At 52.6% G+C, this 14184-nt stretch overlaps 1 protein-coding gene across 4 annotated transcripts in view; it reads left to right on the plus strand.

The window, feature by feature from the left end:
- The first annotated feature begins 671 nt into the window (after nt 1-671).
- PAX7 (paired box 7) overlaps nt 672-14184 on the plus strand; it is a 156568-nt gene continuing 143055 nt past the window's right edge. The window contains exons 1-5 of one of the 4 annotated variants that reach the window (XM_072917399.1): nt 672-949; nt 1112-1314; nt 4333-4568; nt 5122-5248; nt 8583-8717. In XM_072917399.1, coding sequence (XP_072773500.1) covers nt 1230-1314; nt 4333-4568; nt 5122-5248; nt 8583-8717 — 583 coding nt within the window. In that variant the 5' untranslated portion in view covers nt 672-949; nt 1112-1229. Of the gene's footprint in view, nt 950-1111; nt 1315-4332; nt 4569-5118; nt 5249-8582; nt 8718-14184 lie in introns of all 4 variants that reach the window. The other 3 variants (XM_072917398.1, XM_041720411.2, XM_041720409.2) reach the window with 3 other exon arrangements.

Below are 14184 nucleotides of genomic sequence, written 5' to 3' on the forward strand. Positions count from 1 at the left end.
TTAAATTTCTCACAATATTTTAAAAAAAATTAATTTTAAACTTTTAATCGCTACTTACTTTAACTTTACTCATTTTAATTGCCTGGAATTTTAAGTTATTTTAAATTTTTTTAAAAAAATATTTTATTTCAATCTTATTTTGCCTCAATTATTTTTTAAAATTTGCATTATTTTATTTTATTTTCCAATTCACGCCGCAATTCCCTCACCCATTGCCTATGCCCCGCCCGCTTTTTCCCTCCTGGAATCCGCTTAGGGGGAAAAAACCCTGAAAAAAATCCCAAAAAAAACCCATAAACGCCTCAAATCCTGATTTTTTTCCTGCTCTGTTTCACCCTAAATCTTTCCCAGCCGCTGGAGGGACACCCCACCTTTCCACGAGGCGGCTGAGAATGAGGAAAAAAATCCCAAAAAAATCCCAAAAAAATCCAAAAACCCTCTGGGAAGGAGCGCGGGGCTCTGCTGCCATTGGTGCCGGGGCCGGGCGCGGATCCCCCTTCCCATCAAAGAAAGGAGCCGGAGCCTATCAGAGCCAGCCCGGCCCCAACTTCCCCGCCGGAGCAACTTCAGCCTCCTCCTCCTCCTCCTCCTCCTCCTCCTCCTCCTCCTCCTCCTCCTCCTCCTCCTCCTCCTCCTCCTCCTCCTCCTCCTCCTCCTCCTCCTCCAGCGCTGCCACAACGCGCCGCGCGGAGGAAGAACCGCAGCGCACGGAGCGAATCCGGGGGGCCGCGGCTCCCCCCGCTCTGCCCCCCGAGCCAGCCCCAAACCAGCCCCAAACCAGCCCCAAAACCAGCCCTAAACCAGCCCAAAACCAGCCCTAAACCAGCCCTAAACCAACCCGAGCCCAGCCCAGCTCCCAGGCAACTTTGGCCGTGCCTGCTCCTCCCGGTGACATTCCAGCGGAGCGGCCGCTCGGGACACAACCCCCAAACTTTCCCGGGAATTTCTGGTGGGTGATCCCCCCTCTATCCCCACCCTTTTCATCCCGAGCGTTGCAGCGTTTTGATTTTTCCGCCGATTTTTTATTTTGAATCGTTGTCGGGTTTTTTTTAATTTAATTTTTTTTTTTTTTCCGCGCTCGGAGCCCCAGATTTTCTCCCTTGTTTTGCAGCCGCTGGAAGGGCTGGGAAGGTCGGAGGAGGCGGCCCCGCAGCTCTCCCGGTTGTTCCCGGTGTTTCCCCCAGCCCCGGTCCCTACCGGAGCCCCTCGGCCGCCGCCGCCCCCCGACCATGGCAGCGCTGCCCGGGACGGTGCCGCGGATGATGCGCCCGGCGCCGGGGCAGAACTACCCCCGCACCGGCTTCCCGCTGGAAGGTAGGTCTGGAAAACCGGGAGAAGCGCTCGGCGGTCACCCGGGGAGGGCTGGGGCTGGAAAAACGCCGCTCCTTCCCTAAAAACTCCGCTCCTTCCCTAAAAACTCCGCTCCTTCCCTAAAAACTCCGCTCCTTCCCTAAAAACTCCGCTCCTTCCCTCTGGAATTAACCTGGGATGGGGGGTTAGGTCAGGAAAAATGCCGCTCCTTCCCTAAAAACGCCGCTTCTTCCCCTAAAAACTCCGCTCCTTCCCTCTGGAATAACCTGGGGAGGGGGGTTAGGTCAGGAAAAACACCGCTCCTTCCCTAAAAACTCTGCTCCTTCCCTCTGGAATTAACCTGGGGGGGTTTAGGTCTGGAAAAGCGCCGCTTCTTCCCTAAAAACTCTGCTCCTTCCTTAAAAACTCCGCTCCTTCCCTCTGGAATTAACCGGGGCGGGGGGTTTAGGTCTGGAAAAGCGCTGCTTCTTCCCTCTGGAATAATCTTGGGGGGGTTTAGGTCAGGAAAAGCTCCGCTCCATCCCTAAAAATGCCTCTTCATCCCTCTGGAATAGCCAGGGTGGGTTTTAGGTCTGGAAAAGAGCCGCTCCATCCCTCTGGAATTAACCTGGAGGGGGGTTTAGGTCTGGAAAAGCCACGCTCCATCCCTCTGGAATAACATGGGCAGGGGTTTTAGGTCTGGAAAAGTGCTGCTCCATCCCTAAAAGTGCCGCTCCATCCCTCTGGAATAACCTGGGCAGGGGTTTTAGGTCTGGAAAAGTGCTGCTCCTTCCCTAAAAACGCCGCTCCATCCCTCTGGAATTAACCTGGGGGGAGTTTAGGTCTGGAAAAGAACCGCTCCATCCCTACAAGCGCCTCTCCATCCCTAAAAACTCCACTCCATCCCTCTGGAATTAACCTGGGGGAGGTTTTAGGTCTGGAAAAGCGCTGCTCCATCCCTAAAAACGCCTCTCCATCCCTCTGGAATAACCCGGGCAGGGGGTGTAGGACTGGAAAAGCGCCTCCTCATCCCTCTGGAATAACCAGGGTGGAAGTTTAGGTCTGGAAAAGCGCCGCTCCATCCCTAAAAACGCCTCTCCATCCCTCTGGAATAACCTGGAGGGGGTTTTAGGTCTGGAAAAGCGCCGCTCCATCCCTCTAGAATTAACCTGGGATGAGTTTTAGGTGTGGAAAAGCGCCGCTCCATCCCTCTGGAATTAAGCAGGGTGGGTTTTAGGTGTGGAAAAGCCCCGCTCTGTCCATAAAATTCCCGCTCCATCCCTAAAATTCCCGCTCCATCCCTCTGGAATCACCCGCGGGGCTGAGCTCCGCTCTTGGGGGGGTTCCCGAAATTCTCCCAACTTCTCACCAGTCCCTTCCCGCCGCGCTCCCCGCGAATTCCCGGGATTTGCTTTGCTGTTTTCCCGTGTTTCCAACATTCCCGGGTATCCCGCGATGGTTTTGGGGCAGATTCTCCTGCTTTTGAGGGGGTTTTTTTGGATTTTTTTTTTTCTGGCGGGTTGGTTTTTTAACATCCCGACAATTTCACCTCCGCGCCAAAGCGTGGGGAAAAAAAAAACCAAGCAGACTGATGGGATTTAACTTTTCGGAGGGGAAAAATAGGAATAAAAACCTTGATCCGGGGAGCAGCGGGAAGCCGGGATGATGTCCTTGGCCGGGACTCGGGAGCTGTCACCTCGCCGAGTGTCACCCATCCTCCCTCCGCCGCGCCTTTGTCACACACGTCCCCAAAAAAAAAAAAAAAAAAGGGAAAAAAATAAAAAAAAAAAAAAGCAAATTTCTAACCGGGACCCCTCTGGCCGCATTTATTAAAAGCGGGGAAAATTTCATCCCGCCCGTGCTCAAGTGGAGAATCGCAAAGCCGCGGCAAACCACGCAGGCTGCAAAACACACAGGGCGCGGGGATTTGCTGAAGTGCTTTTCTGTAGCAAATGAAGTAAAACAGACGGCAAGGGAAAGGATCAAAGGATTACAACAATATTTGCACAACATGACTGGGAATAATGAAAGGAGAGAGCGGCCGGCGCTTTTAGCGGCTCTTGAATGTAAAATTGGCCACTCGAGTGTTATCTGTCGATAATGATACATCCAGGGAGCGCCGGCCAAAGTGACTCGGAATTAGCGGTGCATGATTCTCGCTAAATCGCCAGGCAATTTCTGGAATCGACTTTTCTTTGTAGCGAGAGAAGGGAGGGGGAGAAAAAAAAATTATATATATAATAATAATAAAAAACTAAACTAAAAATCCGCCCCCCTCGCCTCGCCTGGCGCTCGCCCCCTCCAGCCTCGCGCAAATTACCCAGCTGAGTTCTGCCCCCTCCCCTCCTTTTTCGCTTTAATTTCCAGCCTGTGAAATCGTATTAATCTGCGAGATCTGCCGCGCGAGGTGTTCGATAAATTGGGGAGGGGGCGAAGGAGCCGCCGCTGCCCCCCGCGCCCGCAGAGGCGGCGGCGAAGCGGCCGCGGGGGAAAATCCCCTCAAAACCCACCCAAAAAAACCCAAAAAAAATCCCAAAAAAATCTCCCCGAGGGTGTTTTAGAGGTGATTTCCAAAAGTTTGTTGGAAAGCGAAGCTCTGTAAATCGAGGCGAGGTTTTTTTTTTGGGGGAAAAGGGGAAGTTTTGGGAGCGTTTTGTTGTGCGGGTTTGATCTCCTCGCGGTTTAAACGCCGGGAACGGTTTGAGAGCAAAGTGCGAAATCCCAAATCCGGATAAATTTCCAGGGATGGACACAGCGGGGGTGTCTCGGGGGGGAATTTTATTTTCCCCACTTTCCATGGGAAAATCTCACGGGATAAACAGACAGCGGGATGGATAAATAAACAGCGGGATAAATAATGAATAAACACCGGGAGAAATAAACACCGGCGAGATTTTCCCCCTTCTTTCCAACCTCCAAATCCCGGGGGAGAAGCGGGAGGTGCGGGGAAGGACACGTTGGATTTTCCTCTGTATTTTAACTTTTCACCGGGGTTTTTTTTGGGTTTTTTTTTGGGGATTTTCCCCGCTCTGTCCCTCGCAGTGTCCACGCCGCTGGGCCAGGGCAGGGTGAACCAGCTCGGAGGGGTTTTCATCAACGGGCGCCCGCTGCCCAACCACATCCGCCACAAGATCGTGGAGATGGCGCATCACGGCATCCGGCCCTGCGTGATCTCCCGGCAGCTGCGCGTCTCCCACGGCTGCGTTTCCAAAATTCTCTGCCGCTACCAAGAAACGGGATCCATCCGGCCCGGGGCTATCGGCGGCAGCAAGCCCAGGGTGAGTGCGCTGAGGGCATCGCGTCCCCAAAATTCCGCTTCTTTTTTGGGTGGGCAAAAAGTTTTCCCAGATGTTTCTTACTTATTTTATTATTTATTTTATTTTATTTATGGGGAAAGGTTTTGCTAAAGTTGAGATTTTTGGCCTTCTCGAGCTGGAGGTGCTGAATGGGTTCAAGTGGGATTTTTGGTTTTTTTGTGGTTCCCACGTGCAACAAGTGGCGCGCGTTGGAGCGGTGTGGGGAGAGGGGAATTCGGGAGTTTTTTGGGAATAAAAAATGCCATAAACACCCCAAAAAATGTCCCGGAGCTCTGCTTAATCCCACCCTGCCGGCTCTCCCGGCCCTCAGAGACGCCGCTTTTAGGATTTGGGGGAGCAGAGTGTTTTCCCAGTTTTATTTCCCTAATTTCCCCGCTCCCAATCCCCATTTTCCACCCCAAACCCCGCAGGGCTGAGCTGCGCTGCTTCTTTTGAATTAAAAGCGCTTTTCCCCTTCTCTCCCTCCCTTCCTCCCCGCGGGGACACCCCCGGCGCCGCTTGGGCACAAAAGCAGGTCGCGACTCCCGACGTGGAGAAGAAAATCGAGGAGTACAAGCGGGAGAACCCCGGGATGTTCAGCTGGGAGATCCGGGACCGGCTGCTCAAGGACGGCCACTGCGACCGCAGCACGGTGCCCTCAGGTGAGAAGGCAGCTTGGCCGCACTTATCCCGCGGGAAAGGATTCCCAGAGCATCCCAAAATCCTCCTGCCTCTGCTGGGATGGAGCGGGGGAATCACCCCCCGAGCAAAGTCCGGGATTGGCGGCGATTTGTGCCCCGGGGGCTGCAAAACCGAAGCCAAACCGAGCCCTTTTTCCAGTTTTTAACAGTTCCGTGGGGAGCCGGGGGGTGCTGGGGCAGGGGGAGACCCCCAGAGGCTCCCCCCAAATCCAGGGGGAAGGGGGAAAGGGGAGCCCGGGTTGTCCCGCTGGGATTTGCGCTGTGGGGGCTGCACAGCAACGTCCCCATGGGGCAGAGATCCCGAGGGATCTGGAGATCCAGGAGATCCTGAGGGATTCAGAGACCCGGGAGATCCCGAGGGATCAGGAGGCCCAGGAGATCCCGAGGGATCCAGAGGCCCAGGAGATCCCGAGGGATTCAGAGACACGGGAGATCCCGAGGGATTCAGAGATCCAAGAGATCCTGAGGGATTCAGAGACCCGGGAGATCCTGAGGGATTCAGAGACACGGGAGATCCCGAGGGATCTGGAGGCACAGGAAATCCCAAGGGATTCAGAGACCCGGGAGATCCCGAGGGATCCAGATACATGGGAGATCCTGAGGGATCTGGAGGCCCAGGAGATCCTGAGGGATCCAGAGACGTGGGAGATCCCGAGGGATCTGGATATCCAGGAGATCCTGAGGGATTCAGAGACCCAGGAGATCCCGAGGGATCTGGAGGCCCAGGAGATCCCGAGGGATCCGGAGGCCCGGGAGATCCCAAAGGATTCAGAGACCCAGGAGATCCCGAGGGATCTGGGGATCCATCAGACTCGGAGATCCAGGAGATCCCAAGACATTCAGAGATCCGTGAGATTCAGAGAGTCAGGAGATTCAGAAACCCAGGAGATCCCGAGGGATCTGGGGATCCATAAAAATCGGAGATCCAGGAGATCCCAATAAATTTGCAGATCCATGGGATTCAGAGATCCATGAGATCCCCGGATAGCCATTAAATCCACGGGTCCAGAGATCCAGAGATCCACTGGATTCAGGGATCCATGAGATCCCGAGAGATCCCGAGATCCACGGGGGGCTCGGCCTGCAGGGACGTTTTTGGGGTCCGGGGTCCCTGCGGGGCTCTGAGGTCCCGGCAGGTTTTGGGACGTGCTCCATCCCGGCTTGGGAGCTGCGGGGAATTTGGGAATTGTGGGGTGATGGAGAGAGTGATGATGCTCATCCGCAGGTGCCAGCGGATCCCGCTGTGGGGAATTTGGGAATTGTGGGGTGACAGAGCGCATGGTGATGACTTTGGGATATGCCAGAGGATCCCACTGTGGGATTGGGAGCTTGGGGGGGAATTTGGGAGTTATGGGGTGACAGAGAGAGTGGTGATGACTTTGGGACACGCCAGAGGATCCCGCTGTGGGAAATTTGGGAATAGTGGGGTGATGGAGCACGTGGTGATGGCTCATCCCAGAACTTCGGGACATGCCAGAGGATCGGCTGTGGGATTGGGAGCTGGGGGGAATTTGGGAATTGTGGGGTGATAGAACGTGTGGTGATGACTTCGGGACACACCAGTGGACCCCGCTGTGGGGAATTTGGGGATTGTGGGATGATGGAGTGCGTGGTGATGACTTTGGGGCACACCAGAGGATCCCACTGTGGGGAATTTGGGAATTGTGGGGCGACAGAGAGCGTGGTGATGGCTCTTCCCAGGATTTTGGGACCCGCAGGTGCCAGCAGATCCCGCTGTGGGGAATTTGGGAATTGTGGGGTGACAGAGAGTGGTGATGGCTCATCCCGGGATTTTGGGACATGCCAGTGGATCCCACTGTGGGGAATTTGGGAATTGTGGGGTGACAGAGCGCGTGGTGATGACTTTGGGACATGCCAGTGGACCCCGCTGTGGGGAATTTGGGAATTGTGGGGCGCCAGAGCACATGGGGATGGCTCATCCCGGGACTATGGGACATGCCAGAGGATCCCACTTTGGGTAATTTGGGAATTATGGGGTGACGGAGCACATGGTGATGACTTTGGGACATGTCAGCAGATCCCTCTGTGGGGAATTTGGGAATTGTGGGGTGACAGAGAGTGTGATGATGACTTCGGGACACGCCAGCGGATCCCGCTGCGGGGAATTTGGGAATTGTGGGGTGACAGAGCACGTGGTGATGACTTTGGGACACGCCAGCGGATCCCACTGTGGGGAATTTGGGAATTGTGGGGTGACAGAGCACGTGGTGATGATTTTGGGACACACCAGAGGACCCCGCTGCGGGGAATTTGGGAATTGTGGGGCGACAGAGAGAGTGGTGATGGCTCATCCCGGGATTTTGGGACATGCCAGAGGACCCCGCTGGGGGGAATTTGGGAATTGTGGGGTGATGGAGCACATGGTGATGACTTTGGGATATGCCAGAGGATCCCACTGTGGGAAATTGGGGGATTGTGGGGTGACGGAGCACGTGGTGATGGCTCATCCCAGAACTTCGGGACATGCCAGAGGATCCCGCTGCAGGGAATTTGGGGATTGTGGGGTGATAGAGAGTGGTGATGGCTCATCCCGGGACTTCAGGACATGCCAGAGGATGCTGCTGTGGGGAATTTGGGAATTGTGGGGCGACAGAGCACATGGGGATGGCTCATCCCAGGACTATGGGACATGCCAGAGGATCCCTCTGTGGGGAATTTGGGAATTATGGGGTGACGGAGCACGTGGTGATGACTTCGGGACACACCAGCGGATCCCTCTGTGGGAAATTTGGGAATTGTGGGGTGACGGAGCGCGTGGTGATGACTTTGGGACACACCAACAGATCCCTCTGTGGGAAATTTGGGAATTGTGGGGTGACAGAGCACATGGTGATGACTTTGGGACATGCCAGCGAATCTCGCTATGGGGAATTGTGGGGTAACAGAGCGCGTGGTGATGACTTTGGGACACACCAGTGAATCCCACTGTGGGGAATTTGGGAATTGTGGGGTGACAGAGAGCGTGGTGATGGCTCATCCCGGGAATTTGGGATATGCCAGAGGACCCCGCTGTGGGATTGGGAGCTGGGGGGAATTTGGGAATTGTGGGGTGACAGAGCACATGGTGATGACTTTGGGACACACCAGTGGATCCCGCTGCGGGGAATTTGGGAATTGTGGGGTGACGGAGCGCATGGTGATGACTTTGGGACACACCAGCGGACCCCGCAGCGGGATCCCGGTGCCGGCAGGTGCATTCCCGCGGGAGGGGCGCGGCGTTCCCGGCTCCTTTCCCCGGCACCTTATACTCGCCTTTCTGCCTTTGCCGTGCGAGGTTTAGTGAGCTCGATTAGCCGCGTGCTCCGCATCAAATTCGGCAAGAAGGAGGAGGACGAGGACTGCGACAAGAAGGAGGAGGACGGCGACAAGAAGGCCAAGCACAGCATCGACGGCATCCTGGGCGACAAAGGTACCGCGCGTGGCCGCGACGCGCCGCGGGGGGACAGCGGGGACACGCCGGGGGTGGCTCCGGAGCCGCCGAGTTTGGCTCTTCCCAAAAAAAAAATAAATAATAATAATAATCCCTGCAGGGAGCGGGGCTGGCAGGAGGAGGAAGAGCTGTCGGCGCTTTTCTCTGGATCAATTATCCATAAAAAAAGGAAAAAAAAAAAAGTCGGGAATGGCCGGAGGGGGGGAAGAGGCACCTCGGAGGCCGCAAATGAATTTGTTAAACAGATTTTCGCCTAAGTGGTCCCCTGGAACCGGGGCTGACAGGTGACCGATGGCGCCGATCAATATCAATTAGGGACGAAAGGATGCGGGGGGGGATCCCCGGAGCGCTGTTGCACCCCCCAATTATCCAGGGAAAAATTACCCAGGGAAAATGATCCAGGGGAAATGATCCAGGGAAAATTATCCAGGGAAAATGATCCTGGCGAAGGCTCCGAGCCAAGCCGGGGTTCTGTTATCGCCTCCCAAACGCGGCGTTTTCTCCCGCTGCCAGGAAAATCCCCAAAAAAAGGAAAATCCCAAATTTTCCCAGCTGGGAATGAGGGGTTTGTGGGGTGGGAAGTGGAAGCGTGGTTCCAAAAATTAAAAAAAAAAAAAAAAAAAGTGGAATTTTTAGGGAGCGTCCGTGAGATCCGGCAGGGTGAAAGGGGGAGTTGGAGCAGTTCGGTTCGGGAACAAAACGAGAGCATTTTTTGGGGGAAAACGGTGATTTTTGGGGGGAAACGGTGATTTTTGGGGGGAAACAATGATTTTTTTGGGGGGAAACGGTGATTTTTGGGGGAAACGGTGATTTTTTTGGGGGGAAACGGTGATTTTTTTGGGAAAACCAGTGATTTTTGTGGGGAAATGGCGATTTTTGGGGAGAAAACGGTGATTTTTGGGGGAAAACGGCGATTTTTGGGGGGAAACGGCGATTGTTGTGAAGAAATGGTGATATTTTTTGGGGGAATGGTGATTTTTGGGGGAAAACGGCGATTTTTTTGGGGGGAAACGGCGATTGTTGTGGAGAAATGGTGATATTTTTGGGGGGAATGGTGATTTTTGGGGGGAAACGGCGATTTTGGGGGGAAAACGGCGATTTTTGGGGGCAAACGGCGATTTTATTGGGGAAAACGGCGATTTTGGGGAGGAAACAGAGATTTTTTTGGGGGAAATTGTGATTTTGGGGGGGAAATGGCGATTTTGGGGGGAAATGGCGATTTTTTGGGGGGAAAACGGTGATTTTTATGGGGGAAAACGGCGATTTTTGGGAGGAAACGGCGATTTTGGAAGTCCCGGGCAGAGGGGAGTTGGGATTTTCCGATTTTCTCCCGAATTGGTGCAAAGCGAGGACGGGCTGGGCTGGAACCGGAGTTGGGATTTTGGGGGATTTGTGGCATCGCCGCTCCCAAATTTCTCCCAATTTGGGACACGTGGGGGGAATTTTGAGGCAGAAAAGGCTCCCCCAAGTCCGAGCTGGAAATTAGTGACAAAAAGGATTTTACTTGGTTTTTTTTAAGGATCCGATCCTTTTCTTTTTTTTTTCCCAACCTTGAGGATGAACTTCACTTACAAAGACCTTGGAGTCTATTGAAGCTTTATAAGGAAAAGATTCCTGACCACAAAAGCAAACAGAAAAAAAAAAAAAAGAATTAAAAAAAAAAAAAAGGAAAGAAAAAAGGGGAAAAAAAAAAAAAGAAAGGGGGAAAAAACCCGAGGCTGCCTTAAAAATGGAGTAAAGGGATGGGGGAGGGAGGGCGCGTCCATTCTCATTCAAAATTCCGCGAGGAGCAGAAAAAACTTTTGGACAAAGGGCCGAGGAGGGGAAGAAAGGGAGATAAATTATTCAAAACTCCCTGCTGTTAGATAGTTTTGTAATATTATCGCAGCGGCTGCTGCAGAAAGGCCGAACCGTTGGACGCTGCAAAATGTTGCTGTGATTTGGGAGAGGGGCGATGCTCATTTGCAAATCGGGGCCATTGTGTCCTCCAGGAGCTCCCCCCGCTCGTTTTTGGGGTGTTTTTAATTTTATTAGAGGGAGGAAAAGGAGATTTGGGGGGGGTTAAGTTGTGTTTTCAACCAGGCTCGCCGCTGGGGAAAAATATCTTTATTTTTGAAAGCGCCGGGTTGGTTGTTTTTATTTTTTTATTTTTTTTTCCTCCGCGCGCTCAAAAGAACAGGAAAAAAAATTAAAAAAAAATAAGAATGAAGGAGCGGGGAGCTTTTTATCCCCGATTAGCACGCAAGGAGTGCGTGTCAAGAGGCAAAACAAAACGCTCTCTTCTGCCTTCATGGGTGAGGCCGCGGACAAATCAAACACGAGCCCCCGTTCCTGGATGAAAAGGGGCTAATTTGGGCAAATTCCCGCGGCCGGAGCCTGTGGAGCGCCGCGTTCCCTCCGAGCGCGCCCGATCCTCGCGGAAAAAAATCCCAATTTTCCCCCAATTTTCGGTTGTTTATGGCCGCGCCGAGGAGAAATCCCCCCGCAAAAAAAAAAAAAATCGCGTGGATTCGGGGTTTTTTTGGGGTCCAAAATTCCGAATTTGCCGCTGCCCCGGTGGATTTGAACGCTGGGAAAGTTTTAATGGCCCTAATTAAGATAATTGATGAGTCCGCTTGGAAAGCGCTGCGCGCTGGGAAACGCAGCAGCTTCCGCGCGGAAAAAAAATCGTAATTTCTGCACGAAAAATAATCACATTTCTGCACGAAAAAAACGCATTTCTGCTGGGGAAAAACCGCATTTCTGCTCGGGAAAAAAAAATAATTTCTGCTCGGGAAAAACGGCATTTCTGCTCATAAAAACGCATTTCTGCTCATAAAAACGCGCATTTTCTGCCGGAAAACACCGCGATTTACATCCCTCAATTAAAATCTCAGAGCTGCTTCTCCCTCCACCCAATTCCCATTTCCAGTGGCTCCCACCAAAACAAACTTGGGGGAAAAGAGGTGGCGGGGGGGGGGGGGGGGGGAATTGATTTTTATTTATTTATCAATTATTTTTTTATCCATTTCTGCGCCCAACGCCACTTCTCCCTCGGAGAGCTGCGGGGAGAAAAGGGCGAAAAAACTTTATTTTGATTTTTTAAATTTTTTTTAATTTTTAATCTTTATTTATAATTTTTTTTTTTTGCTTTTCCGCTGCCAAGCGGGTTCTCCTCGCGGGGAGCCGGGGGAAGACAGCCCTAAATGCTCTTTCTTTTTAAGTGGGAAAGAAAGATTCCACCCTGCGCCTGTTTCTTTCTATCGTCTGCTTGGCATTTAATAATGTTAAGACTTATTAGAGCTGGTAATGAAAACTGTGGCTGTTGAATAGGGAGCTGTGTTGGAGAAGGGTGTAATAGCTCCAAGGCATGCTAAGAAATGTATTTATCCCCAATCAGTACTCACTCTCTGAGTTCCCAGCACAAACGTTAAGTTGAAGGGTTTTAAGGCAGATTAAATTGAGCCTTTATTTCTTTGCACTTTCATCTTTAAACGGCTCACTCCAGCTAGCCCTGGGCGGATATTCATGAGGCTTCACTTTGGGTTTTTTTATATTTTATTTTTTTAATATATGTTTATTTATATATATATATATAGCTCCTTGTTAAGAGCGTGTTGTTGTTACTATTTATTATTATTAATTATTATTATTATTATTATTATTATTATTACTATTATTATTACTATTAATATTATTATTATTATTATTATTATTATTATTATTATTATTATTATTATTATTATTATTATTTATTAGGGAGGGCAGGCGCCGCTCTCCCCATCACGGGGTGGAATTTGGGCACCCCCAAATTTTCAACGGGGGGATTTAAGTGACACCAAAGCCGGGGGGTCCCCAAAGTGTCCCCACCCCACCCCACCCAAAAGTGTCCCCCCAACCCGGGCCTGTCCCCCCCGAGCCCCGCGGGGTGCGGGGGGTGCTCGAAGGGACGGCCGGGGTTGATTTTTGGGGTGAAAACACGGATTTTTAGGGAATCTTCCCCCCCCCCCCCTCTGCGCTCTGCTCTGTGCCCCCCAAGTGTGTGCCCTCGGCTGGTTTGGGGGACAGCGGGGTCGGGGCTCCGATTTTGGGGGAACAGTGGGGTCATGGTTCCAATTTTGGGGGAACAGCGGGATCTGGATTCGGATTTTGGGGGACCAGCGGCTTCGGGGTTCCGATTTTGGGGAAAGGCAGAATCTGGATTCCAATTTTGGGGGAACAGCGGGGTCGAGGTTCCAATTTTGGGGGAACAGCAGGATCAGGATTCCAATTTTGGGAGAACAGCGGGATCAGGGTTCCGATTTTGGGGGAACAGCGGGATCAGAGTTGCAATTTTGGGGGAAAGGCAGGATAGGGATTCTAATTTGGGGGAACAGCGGGATAGGGATTCCAATTTTGGGGGAACAGCGGGGTCGTGGCTCCGATTTTGGGGAAAGACAGGATCGTGGTTCCAATTTTGGGGGAACAGCAGGATTGGGATTCCGATTTTGGGGGAACAGCGGGGTCGAGGTTCCAATTTTGGGGGAACAGCGGGGTCGTGGCTCCGATTTTGGGGGAACAGCGGGGTCGAGGTTCCAATTTTGGGGGAACAGCGGGATCGTGGTTCCAGTTTTGGGGGAACAGCGGGGTCGGGATTCCAATTTTGGGCAAAAAGCAGCGGGCTCGGGGTTCCCGGGGCTGGGGACAGAGCGGGAGGGGGGACAGCGACAATTCCAGCCGGGAGCTGCCAGCGCCGCTCCCGCCGGATTTTGGGGGTCCGCAGCGAGCGGGGGAAGGTTGGGAGGGTCCCGATTTGGGGGAGCTCGGGAGGAGAAGCGGGGGGACCCCCAGAGCCGGGCCGGGGCTTTGTTCCCCGAGGCGGGCGAGGGGAGAGGGGCTGCGGGGTCGGTTTATCGGCGAACAATCGGGCGGGTTTAAAAACCAACAGGCGGCTCTCGGTAAATGTGTGTTTAGAGGCGCGGGGGGGCGGCCGGCAGACACTTCATCAAATCAAGGGATTACCAAAGGTTGGCAATCTAATCAAACAGAGCCCAGGCGGGATTTGTGAGTGTTGCGAGCGGGATCAGCTCTAATAATGGGGGGCAGGAGAAGAGATAGGGAGGTGTCAAGCAATTCATTGGCTTTAGGCTGAGTTATTCCGTGCATATTTCAGGCCGAGAGGAGAAGGGAAGAGAGGGAAAGAGGAATAAAAAGAAAAAAAAAAAGAAAAAAAACGCAGGGAGAGGGAGGAGGGGGGCTGGATGCGGGCGCACACGGAGCTTACATGTCACAAAAAAAGCTGAGACAAATGAGGTACAACAATAAACACAGATAACAATTACAAAGGCAAACAGTGGCTTTTGGGAACGGGAACCTGGGCTACATAAACAAAGTCGGCAAATGTTGGCGAGATAAAACTCCTGCCTAAATCGAGTGTGACGGGGAGGAGAGAAGAGAGGAGGAGAGATAAGGGCTGGAGAGGGGAATA

Source organism: Taeniopygia guttata, chromosome 21 (genome assembly GCF_048771995.1).
Source record: "Taeniopygia guttata chromosome 21, bTaeGut7.mat, whole genome shotgun sequence".
Classification (NCBI taxonomy): domain Eukaryota; kingdom Metazoa; phylum Chordata; class Aves; order Passeriformes; family Estrildidae; genus Taeniopygia; species Taeniopygia guttata.